The sequence below is a fragment of the Aphis gossypii genome, unplaced genomic scaffold (genome assembly GCF_020184175.1).
Source record: "Aphis gossypii isolate Hap1 unplaced genomic scaffold, ASM2018417v2 Contig00225, whole genome shotgun sequence".
NCBI classification, from domain to species: domain Eukaryota; kingdom Metazoa; phylum Arthropoda; class Insecta; order Hemiptera; family Aphididae; genus Aphis; species Aphis gossypii.
The window spans coordinates 82,581-99,881 of NW_026083033.1; the positions used below are offsets into that span (position 1 = coordinate 82,581).

A 17,301-nucleotide genomic window follows, 5' to 3' on the forward strand; every position below is an offset into this window, starting at 1 on the left:
GCTGACTGTAAAACACATATTATCAGAATGTCTCAAATATGAACAGGATAGACAAAGGATCGGAATCGACACGTCACTCGACACCGCTCTAGGACCAGAAACAGAGGACAACATCAAGATGTTAGATTTCTTAAAATCAACTAATTTATTCTACTCCATCTAAACATTTTCTGTAATTAACTAATGACTGTAACTAATGTCTGCAATTAAATAATTTCTGTAACTAATGGCCATAGATGCCGGGTTGTAAATATATGTTTTTTGTAAATATATTTTTTGGATCAATAAAAAAAAAAAAAAAAAAAAAAAGTTAGAATTAAATTTTAGATACCTACATTTCATAGTGATTCATAACAGTATACAATACTAGTGAACCTACCTAGAGTTTGATTTTTGTAAATTTTTTTTTTTATTTAAAATATTACAATATTTCTTTTTGCGGATTGGAGTAAGAATTGACCCTATATATTTAGACTTTACTTCCGAAGATCTTTTTTTATACACTCTAAATGTTGAATATAAACCTTCACAAAATTTACATCTTTTGTTAGAATCAATAATCATTGAACATTTAACATGACGCCATACATTATTGAATCCTAGAGATGCAGTTTTAACTTGAATACCTAAAAGTAAATATTTTACCAAACTTATCAGGCAATCATAAAAGATAATGATAAATACTACCAGAAAAATTGGATGCATGAGGACCACCATAGCAAACTATTTTATTATTAAAATGTTCAATTGGTTCTTCAATACTTTTTTCATTAAGGGGAAAAGTCAAATTAAAACTTAAACCGAGATCATTACAACTTATTGGAAAATTGTTCATAATATAAAATCCAATTTCATGTTCAGATGTAAATGTGATTTGTTTTTCAATTGTTGCAAAAAGTTTTTCACCATTAAATGTATGTCCTAATAAATAAAATGTTACTGCTTTCACATTTCCATATGACGACCAACCCATTGGTAACTTCAAATGTTTATACACATTTAAAAGATTGTCAAAGGTATTTATAATAACTTCAGGTACATGTTCACATTTCTATAGTAAAAATATATTTATGCTAAAATAAGTGTAGAATCATTTATAATTATTTTAATAAATAGCTAAATATTACTTGAATGGCTTCACTATTATCATTCACAGATAAAGAAGCAGGGATATATCTCCATACTAATTGTTTACTGCATGCTGGTCTGGGTTTTTTAATAATTAACGACTGAAATTTAAAAAATAGTTTATTTAAATTATCAAGATAGAAATATACCAATTTTTACATTGGTCATACTGACTATCGTCTATTATACTTACTTCACCAATATAAGAAGAAAAAATTGATGGAACAGCACCTCGCTTTAATTGAGGTATAGTGCGTTTCATTTCTCCGTTTATCTGTAATTTGTACCTAGTTAATGTTATTTGTAATTTAATTATTTATTTATGAAAATATTTCTTACATTATTTGGATGGTTAGCATATTCATAAATAATGTCTTCAGTTTTAAAATGTTTTTCGCAAACAAATGTAGCTAAGCAATTTCGACCATTGGCATTTGAAATAGCTTCATTCCAAGCTGTCAAACAATCTACATCTTTTGGGCTTTTAAATAAAGTATTCTTTTTCCCCCCTGAAGATCCCGTACAACCATCCACAGAGCATTTTCTCGGCATTTTCGTGAAAAACAAGTGAATATATAATTTAAAGTTAGTAAAATGCAGTACAATACTAACACCCAATAGCTAATAGGTGATGTAGTAAACCGACGTTTTTAGTATAAAAACGTAGTTCCGAAGTCCAGTGGCCTATGACTATATCACGCCACCGAGTCGGACCACTAATGCCGTTTCCTGATTGGATTAAACACATCACGCCACTTCATAGACGTAGATCATCCGATTCTCCATCACGGCATGTTCCATATAAATATGAGTCCTCATCATAGATTTAATTAGAGTAAGTTAAGAGTCAGTTAGACCAAGTTAGTGTTGTCACTTGCTCTCCGGTAGCTAAGTACTTGTGCTTACGCTAACGAAAGCCTTTTCATTATTGTTTTAACAAGTTAATAAACGTATCCATTGTCTTATTAATTTATTGTTAACTTATATATACCTCAACTCTCCAACCTACGACGGAACGTGCATTCGTCGTAAAAGAAGCGTGCAGTAACTATCACTGGTTACTACATAAAATTTGGTGTCAGGTGTGGGGTCATACTTCATCAAACGAAATTTTTTTTGAGTCAAATCAAAAAATAAGTACTTTGAGACCCACCGACAAAACCACGTTCACGACAGGAAGGAGAACAGAGAGGATTCAAGCAAACGGTCTAAACCAGGGAGGACAGAAATCAAATTCCAGAAGGACGGAAGTCAACTTTTCAAACGACCCACGGTTAAAGATGCAAGCTCTGTAAGTCATTTGAATAATATATTGTATATTGTATGTCTGACAGAGATCCCACAAATTGGCAAGTAGTATCATATAATCCGGAAACATTTAAAATAAAAATGGTTAACCCAGAAAAATTAAATTTACAAGGGGCAACCGCATTAGTTCCTGCTTTTTCGGGAGGAACAGAGTCCGATTTAGTTTCTTTCTTGGCTAAATGAGAGTTCATTTTTAATAATATTTCCGATACTATTAAACCTAATATATTAGAAGCGATACTAACACAATTAACGGGTAAAGCATTATCGGCCGTGAGGTATAAAAAAATTACTACCTGGGATGAATTAAAAAAATTATTTAAAACCGTTTTTGGATCGACACATTCAGTGTCTTACTTACAAGTACAGTTAAGTCAAATGCGTCAGAACGCAAAAGAATCAGTTAAAGATTTTTCTATTAGAATTGAAGAAACAGCCCATGCATTAATGAACGCGTTAACGGTAGATAGGAACGCAGTAGAATCAGAAATAATAGCGCAAACAGTGCGAGCTCACGCACTAAGCGTATTCATAGCGGGTATCCCACAAACTATCGGTTTATTATTAAAAGCGCGTAACATACAAGGTTTCGAAGAAGCCGTTTTAATTGCAATGGAAGAGGAAACAACAACAGAATTTTATAATAGCATAAACGGGTATAACAAAACACCGAATTATAAAAATAAAGTTGATAAAAAAAACACTAGAGATAAAAGCGCGATTAAATGCCATCGTTGTGAGAAATTTGGTCATTATGCTAATGAATGTAGAACAAGCGAGCATAAGCTAGCTACTTTCAAAAATCCGAATAATGGACAAAGTCCAAAGACCGAATTTAAACGCGAATATTCTAGTAAATTCTGTAAATATTGTAGAAAAAAGAATCACGATATAAGTGAGTGTCGTAAATTAAAACGTAACGAACAAGATGAAACCGTCGAAAGAAATAGTCAGGAAAATCACGATAGGTCTATCAGTGAAATACAATCGGGAAGTAACGTTCGTATTATAACACCAATAGCACAAGAACATATTACGTGTTTTTCGGATAAATTTGTTAAAAACGAAATTAAATTTTTAATTGATAGTGGTTCGGAAATGAACATTATTAAAATTTCAAGTTTAAAAGGTCACATAATCGTGAATGAAAAAGATAAGAAAAAGATTAAGGGCATTAATGCAAGTCCAGTAGAAACAGTAGGATCTGTGGTAATTCCAATTTACATTAACAAACAACTTTTTACAGTTAAATTCGATATTGTATACGATGATTTTCCAATACCTGAAGCAGGTATAATAGGCATAACATTTTTGAAATTAAACAAAGTCGTATTAGATTGGGATAAGGAAATATTAATAATACCAGAAAAAAAAGAAATCGATAATAACGTGTTAATTATTCCACCGCGAAGTAACTGCGTTTTACAAATTAGAGCGGACGAACAAATTAAACACGAATTTATTACGATAAAAAAATATGAGATTAACGAGGACGTAATTATAGCTAATAGTATCAGTCCAGTAAAAGGCGATAAAATTATAAGTAATATAGTAAATATATCGGAGCAACCATTTATAATCGATCAATTAACCACGAGTAATCTAAAGTGGGAACCTTTTAATGATTGTGTTTTTATTGCTAACGAAGAAAAATACGTAATAAAATTAGAAAAATTAAGGAAACTATTAAAACGGAACACCTTAACAACGAGGAACGTGATAGTATAATAGACCTTTGTAGCCGTTTTTCTGATTTATTTATTTATTTTTCTTATCAAATTTGTTTAGAGACGTTTGTAAATTATTGAAAATCGAAAAAACTAAAACAACTCCGTGGCATCCCCAATCAAATGGTTATTTGGAACGATCACATTTAACTTTGAAAACGTACTTACGCAGTTTCGTAGACAAAGATAATAATTGGAAAGCGTTAACTACTTATGCTATGTTTTGCTATAATACCACGGTGCATACTTCAACGAATTATACTCCGTACGAGTTAGTTTTCGGGAAAAAACCAATAATCCCGACACGTTTTTTTCAAACGACTGAACCACAATATAATTATGATAATTACGCGTTAGATTTAAAAAGAATAATGCAGGAAACCCATAAGATAGCAAGGGAAAATCTAATAAAAAAGAAAAATTCCAATAAGCAATATTATGACCAAAACGCAAACATATTAGAATTACACGTAGGAGATAAAGTGTTACTAAAAGAACAGAACAAGAAAAACGCATTATGTTCTAATTGGTCAGGGCCATACGAGGTGATAATGATTCACGACAATGAAAATATAACAATAAAGAAAGGGAGGAAGGACTACAGGATCCACATTAATAATACAAAAAAATATTTCGAGACCGATTTATGAACACTTCAGGTGTCATAACATATTAATTATATATATAGCTGTAGGATCCTCTAAGTTTTTTTATTTGTTATAAGTAATCATAGTCATATCATTATCATTAGTATTATTTAGTAAATTCGTTATCAGGTATGATATATCGAAATATGACATCCGAAGCTGATATGAGAAGCTTTCTAACGTATCATTTTAAATATTAAGGTAGGAATGCCAAGTGGTACAGACTTACCCATAGATTTAAATGAAAGTAATGTACAAGAAATGATACCCCTATCAGACATAACGATATATTATTCAAATGACAAAATTGTTTTTATTTTAAATATACTTTTAGTGTATCAATACGAATTGACACTTTTTCAGCTAATACCTTTACCAGATTGTAATAATAATAATTGTGTTTATATAAAACCTAATTATAAGTATTTAGCTGTAAGTAAATTTAAAGAAATGTATTCAGTCTATGATGAAATTGACCAAAGCCTTTGTAAACATGCCGGCGATTTCCTTTTATGTCCTGAAATTTATCCTTTATATCCTAGAAGCGGACGTCCTATATGCGAGGTACTTTTACTACAAGAGCCAAAAGAGGTTCCGGACAGTTGCGAAATCATGCAAGTGCAGTTACGAGCAAATCTATTTCACAAATTAAAGTTCAAGAAAGAAATGGTGATCAAAGATGCCAAGACAGAACAAATACGAAATAATGCACAGAAAAACAACCATGGTGCACAATAAGCAGTACCAGGAGATCCAGACGAAATATCGCAACAGATCCAGAAGTAGAATTATGGCATTTTCAAACTCCAGTACAAGTCGAAGAACCATACCCGACAGAACCAAACGAAGACGTTCCAGCAACTAATCGAACACAGGACCAGATCAAGGACGACATTATTCCATTACCATCCGCACCTCAGATCAAGACAAGGTATTCCGTGTAACCCACCCCGATGTGATACGGAGTATCGTCTTATAGGGGAGGAATGTAGTAAACCGACGTTTTTAGTATAAAAACGTAGTTCCGAAGTCCAGTGGCCTATGACTATATCACGCCACCGAGTCGGACCACTAATGCCGTTTCCTGATTGGATTAAACACATCACGCCACTTCATAGACGTAGATCATCCGATTCTCCATCACGGCATGTTCCATATAAATATGAGTCCTCATCATAGATTTAATTAGAGTTAGTTAAGAGTCAGTTAGACCAAGTTAGTGTTGTCACTTGCTCTCCGGTAGCTAAGTACTTGTGCTTACGCTAACGAAAGCCTTTTCATTATTGTTTTAACAAGTTAATAAACGTATCCTGTCTTATTAATTTATTGTTAACTTATATATACCTCAACTCTCCAACCTACGACGGAACGTGCATTCATCGTAAAAGAAGCGTGCAGTAACTATCACTGGTTACTACAGTGAGTATAAATGTAATGAACTACTATAAATAGAAATATGCAAATAAATGCATGTGTAACAAATACTAAGTATTATCAATAGATAGAACCACATTCGCCCATGTACCACAAGCGTTACACTGTGGTTCCGGCCGCCCACCCTCCTCCCATCTATCGTTTCCAGTCCTGTATATCTTAGTCCGTGGTTCACGACAATAATTGCCGTACCGCGCGCCGTTCTTAGTCACTGTCATAATTTAATGCATTTTTATGATTTAATAACTATAACACATTTACTACAGGGTTTTATACTATCTTCTATTTGATATTTGTTATATTTCTAATTATTTTAAAAATGCAAAAAGACAATATAATAGACATATTATTAATTAGTGGTTTTAATACTTTAACTTACAAACAAAAAAATCAAATTAAACTTAAAAATATTAACTAAATATGTAATACTATAATATTATTAGATTTTCAATAACAGGGTTTTTCTTGTTCGTTGTTGTACGTAGTTTATGTTAAATAATTTTAAGTCTCCCCAGAATATTAACTCACGAGCCGCTACTGCGTTATACACGTCTTTACAGTAGTTTTACGTTTTAATTACCCAAAGTATCTATGAAAAAACTATTTATCTTGAAATTACGTTTACAAATTTGGTTTATAATTCTCCGTCCTACGATTTCATAGTAGTTATGCATGCGTAGTTTATCATATTCTATTTTGTTTACAGCAACATGTCTGCGTATGTGTAACTTTAAAGAAATATTTTGATTGAAGTTCAAATTCTTACAAATGTATAAAATTGACGGTTTTCATTACTGAATTTATTTTATCAAAAATATAAAATGTTTAGGCTGATTTGAGTGTTGTAAATGTCGACGAGATGTGTAATGGTAAAAAATTGATGGAGGTGAAATATGACAATTCAGAAGAAGTTATGCGTTTTCCGACCGATCCGGCAGATTGGTCACGTACTGCAAGTTTTATAAAATTCTGTGCAGTACATGGGGTAGATCAAAATAATAATGACAATTTTATTCAATCGAAAAATCAATATTCTGTAGGCAAGGTGAGATTTTGTAACAAAACTATGTTTTTTTCAAAATTATCAAATGGTGAACAAATTTCACGTGCATGGCTTGTTTACTCTCATAAATTAGGAAAAGTTTTTTGTGCACCTTGTTGGTTATTTAAAAATGAATCTTCTAATTTAGCTTATGATGGTTTTAATGATTGGAAAAATGCACATAAGCGTCTTAAAGAACACGAAGGATCGTTAAATCACAAAACATGTTTACTAAAATTGAAAGATTTAGGACAAGAACAAGGAAGATTAGATTCTATGTTATTGGTTCAAATTAACCATGAAAAAATGTATTGGAGAAGTGTTTTAGAGAGAGTAGTATCTGTAATTAAAACATTAGCTTCACGCGGACTTCCATTTCGGGGACAAGAAGAGATTTTCGGATCGCCTAAAAATGGAAATTACATGATGCTTCTTGAATTTTTATCAGAATTTGACCCTTTCTTAGCACAACATATTTCGAAATATGGTAATTCTGGTAGTGGTACTACATCGTACTTATCATCAACAATTTGTGATGAAATTATTGTATTAATGGCCAAAAAAGTTAAGGAAGCTATCATAAATGAGGTTAAAAGTCGTAAGTATTATTCGATTGTCGTAGACTCTACACCAGATATAACACATTCTGACCAACTTGCTTTTATACTTCGCTATGTCAGTGATAAAGGTGTACCGACAGAACGATTTTTAGAATTTATTCCAAAAGTTGGTCATAAATCTTTGGAAATGGCTGAAACGGTCCTTATGACAATCGAAAATTTAAAATTAAATATATCAGACTGTCGTGGACAATCATATGATACAGCTAAAAATATGTCAGGTTGTTATAATGGCCTTCAAGCTCGAATAAAAAATATAAATCCTTTGGCATTTTATATCCCGTGCGCAGCTCATTCACTTAACCTAGTAGGGTCGCATGCAGTTGAATGTTGTAGCAGCTACATTTTTTGGACTAATGCAAAATATCTATGTATTTTTTTCGAGTAGTACACATAGATGGGATCTCCTCAATAATAATATGGTATCAAAATCACGTACATTAAAAGCACTTTCCAATACGAGATGGTCATCGAGAGATTCTGCATGTCTGAGTTTAAATGAAAATTGGTCTGCCGTTTTAGCTACATTAACATATATAATGGATAACTCTGAAAATAATATTACTAGAAATGAAGCAAAAGGACTAATGAATAAAATGAGTTCCTTAGAAACTGCAATCATGTCAGTCGTGTGGGGTTTTTTGTTTAGTCGATTAAACTTAACAAGTAATAAGTTACAAAATGTCAAAATAATTGTTTGGATGTACTTCAGTTATACGATAGTTTAATTAGATTAATAGAACAGACTCGTGAAAATTTTGATGATTTTGAAACAGAAGCATTGGCAAAGGCAGTTAGAAAGGATTACAAAATAACTACAAGAAAAAAAAAGCGAAAACTTTTCCATGACGAATCTGAATCTGAAGATGTAAATTTATCGGCATGATACAGTTTTAAAATACATACATTTATTCCTATCTTAGATAAATTAAAAACTGAATTAGAAACTAGGCGACATGCATATGATATTTTCTGTAAACCATTTACATTTTTAACGCATATTAAGGAATTGGACAATCAAGAAATTAGAAAATTGGTTAAATTACTTCAAAATATTTATACAAATGATGTGGAATTTAACGATTTTATAAATGAAGTGTTACATTTAAAAGCTCATGTCGACGTAATCTCTATAGGGGAAAAACACAACTTACTTGGTCTTCAAACATTTCTATATGAAAAAGACTTAACAAATATTTACACAAATATAGAAATAATCTTACGCATTTTTACTTGCACAGCTATCACCAATTGCTCAGCTGAAAGATCGTTTTCATGTTTAAAAAGAGTAAAAACTTACTTACGTTCTACTATGACTCAACAAAAAATGAACTCACTCGCGATTCTAAACATTGAAAATCAAATAACTCGTCAGTTATCGTTTGATGAAATCATAGATAATTTTGCTACAGATAAATCAAGGCGCAAAATGATTTAATTATTGTACTAATATTGTATTAATATTTATTTGTTTAGTTGGTATGTATAAATATATAAATACCTAAATATAATTTTTATAGTCTTTGTTTTATTTCATGGAACTTGTTATCAAGTCCCTGGATACATCCAAAATATCATCTTCAGTTATCTAGAAAACCGCTCTCTCATCTTCGGAGAAGGCGGAAAAGAAACAAAACTAGACGTCACCTGCGGAGTGCTGCAAAGGTCCGTCATAGGGCCCACCCTTTGGAATCTCCTCTATGACGGCTTGCTAAGAACGCGACTCCCAGCAGGAGTGGAATACCTTGCATTTGCGGACGACGTCGCCTTAGTGACTAGAACCAAGGACTCGATTAAACTCGAGCACTTACTCTCCTCCGAGGCAAGAGTAGTCCACGACTGGCTGAAGAGTGTAGGCCTATCACTGGCTGAACAAAAATTCGAGGCCATGAACATAACCCCAACAAGGACACACAACGACATGACAATAATCGTAAACGGTCATCACGTGCCATCGAATACCTTGGTGTACACCTAGACAGCAAGTTGAAATTCACAGAGCACTCCAGGATCGTAGCGACCAGGGCAGGAAACCTTGTGAAAAGACTGACACGCAAAATTCCAAATATCAGTGCTGCGAAACAGACAAAAAAAAAAACTGCTGAGCAACGTTGCACACTCTGTGATGCTGTACGGTGCTCCAATATGGGCAGACGAGATGAGCGCAACAGGCTGAACCGAACTCCTCAAGGTGCAAAGAGTGTCTGAGAGTGGTTTCTGGCTACTGCACCATATCAAGAGAGGCAATATCAGTCATCTCAGGAATTGCCCCCCTAAACCTGCTCGCTAAAGAGAGAAAACAACTACACGACAGGAAGAAGAACAGAGGAGAAGCACAACCGCAAGGAAACATCCTGGACCCGTGGCAGACCGAATGGGACACCTGCAAAAATGGGAGATGGACATACGTTCTCATCCCAAAAATCGGGCCCTGGATAAACCGCCATCATGGAGAAACGAATTTTCACCTTACGCAAGCCCTAAGCGGACACGGATGTTTCGCCGGGGACCTAAAGAGATTTGGCAAACTAGAATCATAAGAATGCTGGTTCTGCGGGGGTCCAAAGGATGACGCCGAACACACGATATTCAAATGCGACGCTTGGCACACGATAAAGAGAGTAGCAGAAATGAAGTTGGATATTGACTTGAACCCCAGCAATCTCATCCCGACGATGCTCGCCTCAAAGGACAATTGGTACACACTATCCGACATGATAGAACAAATCATGAGGAAATGAAGCAGAGGAGAGGAGGCAGGCAAACGTTCCAATCTGAAAACTAGGCGGCGGACTCCTGTCAACCTGAGAGGAAAAGCGATAGCCAACAAGACAGCAGAGATCGACGGCAGAAATCGAATACAATAAATAAATAAAATATGTAAAATGGCAACTGGGGGAATTCCTAGTGCGTCATTATAGGTGAATTTTTGTAAACCAAACATGTAAAGCGTTAAACCGGGGGACTGGCCTGGTGCGACGCCACTAACTTTGTAAATTGTTTTACTAATAAATGATGGCACATGGGGGTGAAATAACCGCAAAGCTAGTACCACTCCATGTTTCGATCGAAATGTGAAAAAAAAAGACGAATTATGAATACTGGTATGTATGGTATTTTATAATAATACATTGTATGCGTTTACTTAAAACGAAAAATAATTATATTTTATTAGAGAGCATACTATCGTAATGAAAATGTTATATTTTTAAATTTTTTTTTAATTGAAAGGCGAACCTGAACCTAGCCACATCTCTTCAGCAAATGCTTTAAGGGTTGCTAAGTGCCGGGAAATAAAAGCAAGACCTCTTAATGAAGATTTTTATACTGCTTTATCAATGATGAAATATTGAAATATAGTGATCCGTACAGAGTATCACTTCATTCTATAGGTATGTTTTTTCTGATAAGGCTATATTTTTCTAGATAATAATATTATTAACTTTAAGCTAAGATTTTTTTTTTTTTGATTTTTTTTTTTTATCACAAGTGACTTCATTTTCTTAGTACTGTTAGTAGGTACTAATGCATTTACTGCGAATAATAAAATATAAATTTTATAAATTAATGACTTATTTAATATACTCGTTATAATATAATAGATTTTAATAAAATAACTGTTAGCAATCGAATCGTATTATCGTAGTCGCAGCCTTTTATCTTTTTGTATTATGTTATACGTACAGAGTAATAATACTAGTAGTACGTGTGATAATTTCGGTGTCACAATGTTAGTCGTGTATTGAAGTTGTTGAACCAAGCACAATGAGGAATTCTACAACTATTTAAACTTACAGTCCACTTGAATCTTAATTTTTTTAATTAAAATTTATTCTTAAACCTAACGATTTGACAATAACAAATAAATTTATATATATTAATTTGTTTGGGCTACCGGCTATTCGCTAGCATTTGGCTGGGCAGCTATTTTAAAAAGAATGTGGTGTTAAAATTTGAACGGAATAGTTGACCGCGTAAAAATATAAATAATAATACGTGTTAAAATAATAAATAATAAACCAACAATATATTATTATAAAGCACCAGTGTGCGTACGTCGGCCGGTGAAGAAGTCTCTTCCCGAGCACGACTCAAAACAATAATAATAAATAACAATGATAATAATAACAGTTAAGCTGGTTACACACGGAGTGGTTTAAAACCGCGTCCGCCGTTTTGATTACATACGTAAGCGGTTTTTCTTCGCGCCATATTTAAGAATAGCTAAATTTCACATAAAATAAAGTAAATATTGGAGCGAGTTGGTGTTATTAATTATCAGTTGTGCTGAAAACGTGGTTGAGGTAAGACCTTTGAATTTCGTTTTTCAAATTTAACATAAATTATACGTATATATTATGGACTTATTAAACGACGTTGAAGCCATAGCGGTAGCATATGTATTAAATAAACGTAATAGAGCTGAAAAAAAGCAAAGATCCCAAAGACGCTATTGGGTACATCCGATGAACACAAAAAGAATTAAAGAAGGTCAGTTTCAAGTGAACTTTATGATACTGAGGGCTCACCCTGAAGAATTTTTTAAGTACTTCAGGATGTCTATAAAAACGTTTGATGAATTGGTAAGTAAATAAATAACGAATAAATATTTAAAATCAGAATGCATATAAAAATTACAAACGTTAACATTTTTATGTTTGGATAACAATATATCAAATAATTTCTATTTTATAGATTTCACTGGTAAGACCATGCTTGTCAAAACAAATAATTCATATGCGCGTTCCAATTAGTACAGAAGAACGACTGACAATCACGTTGCGGTAAGTAGGCAATATCATAGTAAATATGTAATAGATACATTTATTCACTGTTGTATTTTTACATAATAATATATTTAAACATTTTAAACATCCTCGTTTATATTAAATTATAAAAAAAATGTATTAAATTTTAAATTAAATAATAAACAATAAAATATATAATAAATTGTAAAAATTTAAACCATAAAAACCAAACCATTTAGTTCTATAAAAAAAAACTGGAAAAAAATCAAAACAGCTAAAAAAAAAAGTTACAAAACAATACCTATAAACAAGTTACATTCATCTATTATATTTCATATTCATTAGTCTTATTCAGTCTTGAATAATTGAAGGGTGTAGTCGATGGAGAATCAGGAGCAGTTACTGCTTGAGACGAATTCGAATAATAATTATAGTACTGATGTGGATTGGCAGCACTCACAGCTGATACTGATTGGTAAGTATCTAGTCCTGAAGAAGTTAATGAGGATGAAGTTGGTGTTATGTCGAGATGATTAGGACGATGATTTATTGCGGTCGGATATGCGTTATAAGAACGGTCATAGAAAGTTGAGGTAGGGTGTTTTATGGGCCAGGAATCAACATTATTAATTGCCGGAGGAATGTAAGTACTTTGGTTAGGATTTGTAGAAGAAACTTTTTGGATGGTCTACACGAATTCAATAAAAATTTGATTTTGTTTTTCTTGACTTAAGATTCTAATTTGAGGCGCCAACGACATAAGAAAAGAAGATACTGGATTTCAACTTTTCGACCTTTCAGCATTTGTAATAAGCTGTCTTCAAAAGAAATTTTTTTTCTTTTAACATACTTTTGTTGTTGGGATTTCGGTGACTCTTCTTCCGAGTCGTCTACACAGACATCAGGATCTTCCATATTCCTCACTATTTCGTTTTCTTCTTCTGGTTCACTCTCAATAACATTACTTTCAGTCCTAATGGTTATATACGAGTACTTATGAGTTTTTTCAAACTGTTAATTATTTTTAAATGTTAAAATGTAAATATTTTTTGTTACCTTCTGTTTTCATTGTAGGTCTTAAAAATTGTAAAATATCTGCATATACATATTTTTTTTCGTTTTTTGCAGCCTGCCCTGATTTTTTTATACACTTCTTTCTGAAGGTATCTCGTATATTTTTCCATTTCAATTTCAGCTCTTTTACTAGTAAAAACAAAACATGTTTTTAATATAAATTACATTAAATATAACACAATATGTTATTATATATTTATAATATGAGAAATACAAGTATTGTAGAGTTTTTATTCACTATAAAAGTATAAAAACATAAAAATGAATTTAGTTATATACTTATATACATGTAGTATTGTAATATTGTGTTTATTCTTATTTTGATTTTACGTAAACATTTTACTATTTGAAATTTATAATTTAATGCATTATAAATAATATTTTGATATATAATATGTATACCTACTGTGTAGTATTTATCATTATTTTTAAAATAATTACTTTTAATGATTATTAATTTTGATTTTACGTACGATTTTATTTTTTCAAACAATCTTAAACGATGACTGCAAGATATAAATAATAATCTATTATCTGATTTTATATATGTTATCAGATACTTAGCAACTGGACAGCACTTCTCCGCATTACATTTTGAGTTTTTGGCGGGGGTGTCAACTATAGCCATGATAATCCGAGAAACTTGTAAAGTTTTATGGCAGATTTTACAGCCAATAGAAATGGCAGAACCAACTATAAATGACTGGTTGGATATAGGTAGCCAAAGGATATTTTGAAAAGACGCAGTTCCCGAATATCGTCGGTAAGTTATTTTATATATTTATACACTTTTTAGTTTTATTAATTTATATTAATATATATATTTTTTTTTTAATTTAAATAGTTTACGTAATTATAATTTATAAATATATATACATTTACAAACATTTAAAAATTATCTTATATACCTATACTTAAAACATATTTAAAGTAGTTATGAAACAATTTAGTAATAATTTATAGATCCTTGTTATACGAGTATATAATGGCTGGATATATTTTTGTAGGTAGATGGAAAACATATACGGATCGAGTGCCCAAAAAGTAATGGTTCGTTATATTATAACTATAAACACTTTTTTTCATTAATTTTAATGGCCATTTGCGACTCCAATTATTGCTTCCGAATAATTGATGTAGGATCATTTGGTAAAGAAAGTTATTGTAATGTGTTCAAAACGTCAACATTTGGTAGGAAACTTTATGCAAATCAAATAAACTTTCCACCTGATCAATGTTTAATGAACGATGAACTCGGTTCACCACAACCATTTGTTCTAGTGGCCGATGAAGCTTTTGCTCTACATAAGAACTTATTACGACCGTTTCCAGGAAGAACTTTAAACGATAAACGGAGAATTTTTAATTACCGTTTATCGAGGGCTCGTCAATATATTGAATGTACCTTTGGCATCATGTCTAAAAAATGGCGTGTTTTTCAATCTAATATATTAGTTGAGCCGGATGCAGCAGTTATGATAACAAAAGCTTGTTGTGTGCTACACAATTTTGTACGCCGCCGTGATGGCTTTAATGTCGAAGATATCACGAGTTGTTCGATGGAGAGTGTATTAGAAAGAAAAGGAATAGGGAACTCTACAAAAAATGCCAAAGATGTCAGGGAATATTTTGTAGAGTACGTCAATAACCCGAACCGTGCAGTTGACTGGCAAAATACAATAATTGGCAAATAATTGTTTAAAAATTTCAAAAAATATATATTTGATTCATCATATACAAGCAGTGGTTTTAAATACATATTTTATTTGTTTATATTTGTTTAAAAACTTAATACCTTAGTATTTATCTTATTTACTTCATACTTTTTTTATTTTATATTATTATTTTATAATTACTAAATTGCTGATAAAAATAAAGTATTTATCACTCACTTTTTTCATTTTATTTATTTTCCATTTTGTCAAAATTTATCGTAGATGCTCGAGCTACGTTTGTCCATCCTACATGGAGAGCCTGAAGATCGTGATGACTACTTTCTTCTACATTTCAAATAGATATATATATTATTATGTGATATTGAATTAATAAAAAATTACGTTTTAGTTTGATATTTTGTAAAATTAATACAAAAATACAAAATAGGTACTTACGTTTATTCCAGATACACTCATTTGACTGTATCACTGATATAAAATCTTCAATGTCAAACATATTCAAGCTGTTTCAACTAATGCAGTTATTAATACCAAATTGCTAAATTGCTAATCATTGCGTGATGCGTACCTATCTTAATATTATAATAATATTAAAAAGCTTTTCTACTTAGTTGCACACCTCAAAAATAATTTCATAGATGGTAATTCAAGATCCACCAGCTGATCGCGACAATAAAATCGCCTGTCTGAACAGGTCTATTGGAAAACCATAGTTTAATTATAGCTGGCGGACGCGGTCGTCCGCCTAGAAATTCAACATGCGCGGTTCTAGGCGGTCGTCCGCGGCCATAAGCGGCGCGGTTTTGTCTGTATGAATATGCCATTTGATTAACCTGTGTTTAATTGTAAGCGGTTTTCCGCCGCGGACAAAAACCGCGACCGCGCGCGGCTAAACCGCTCCGTGTGTAACCAGCTTTACCGGACGGCACAAGCGCCGCGGCGGGGAAGTGTATCGGCGACGACGGCGAAACGTACGTTGCACCAGGGCTGGCCCATTTTGAAATATTGAAAAATGTTTGCACCAATATTTAGCATGTGATTAGCATGAATTTGCATGACTAAAATTAAAATTCGCACGACAATTTTTTATGGTTAAAAAATCGTTTACGTGATTTGCCGTTGCGCCAGCCCGGCCCATTATAGAAATTTCGCGAATTTTGAGATTTTGACTATTCCAATATTTAGCACGCCATTCGCATGAATTTGCACGACTATCACCAGAATTCGCACGACAATTTTTTATGGTTAAAAAACCGTTTTCCTTTCCTGACGTTGCACCAGCCTGGCCTACAATGGAAATTTTGCGATTTTTGGGATACGAATAGTGTTTTTTTGCAATAAAATGTACTGTAACGGCTGTAACACTGTAAATAGTGATATCATTCTTTGATATCATCAGAAATTTTAAATTTTCATTAATATATTACTTTAAAATAAATATAATACTAAAATTGTTACAATTTTTTATGGTTAAAAAACTGTTTTCATCACTTACCATTGCACCAGCCTGTTCCATTTTGGAAATTTTTATATTGGTCAAAAAACAGTTGTTGTTACCGGCTATTTTGCCAGCCAAACCCATAATCGAAAGATTTCGATTTTTGTCGTTAAATACATATAATATGCTAATTGTTTATTGGTTATAAGTATTACCATTGATTTTATAATAGACAGATAGCCAATGGTATAGGGGTTTTCGGCAACTAATATTATGTTTATACGGACTGCTAATAGGTAGCGTTGTATCAATCAACAATACAAATTAAAATAAAATAAAACCCGTCGCGCACTAGTGCGACGGTCGGTGTATCATTATTATGATTTGTATATTGTATAAATAGTCAATAATAATAATAATTAATAATAGATATCGACCGTCACGATCATTAGGTATCTG

General features: G+C 32.3%; 3 protein-coding genes and 1 pseudogene across 3 annotated transcripts; 2 read left to right on the forward strand and 2 right to left on the reverse strand.

Moving 5' to 3' along the window:
• Nucleotides 1-375: 375 nt before the first annotated feature.
• LOC126553402 (uncharacterized) lies at nucleotides 376-1,754 on the reverse strand. Its single transcript, XM_050208571.1, has 5 exons — nucleotides 1,468-1,754; nucleotides 1,322-1,402; nucleotides 1,128-1,229; nucleotides 688-1,051; nucleotides 376-626 (listed from the first exon to the last, which is right to left on the reverse strand). The coding sequence occupies exons 1-5, from the start codon at nucleotides 1,678-1,680 to the stop codon at nucleotides 376-378; spliced, it is 1,011 nt and encodes a 336-aa protein (XP_050064528.1). The 5' UTR covers nucleotides 1,681-1,754.
• Nucleotides 1,755-7,103: 5,349 nt separating this feature from the next.
• On the forward strand, nucleotides 7,104-11,259 carry LOC126553387 (zinc finger MYM-type protein 1-like). The gene is made up of 2 exons (XM_050208557.1): nucleotides 7,104-8,127; nucleotides 11,138-11,259. The coding sequence occupies exons 1-2, from the start codon at nucleotides 7,104-7,106 to the stop codon at nucleotides 11,257-11,259; spliced, it is 1,146 nt and encodes a 381-aa protein (XP_050064514.1).
• Nucleotides 11,260-12,264: 1,005 nt separating this feature from the next.
• Nucleotides 12,265-12,694, forward strand: LOC126553379 (uncharacterized). The gene is made up of 2 exons (XM_050208552.1): nucleotides 12,265-12,489; nucleotides 12,602-12,694. Exons 1-2 carry the CDS (start codon nucleotides 12,265-12,267, stop codon nucleotides 12,692-12,694), a joined length of 318 nt encoding a protein of 105 aa, XP_050064509.1.
• A 285-nt stretch (nucleotides 12,695-12,979) lies between these two features.
• LOC114122178 (uncharacterized) lies at nucleotides 12,980-16,986 on the reverse strand (annotated as a pseudogene).
• Nucleotides 16,987-17,301: the final 315 nt, after the last annotated feature.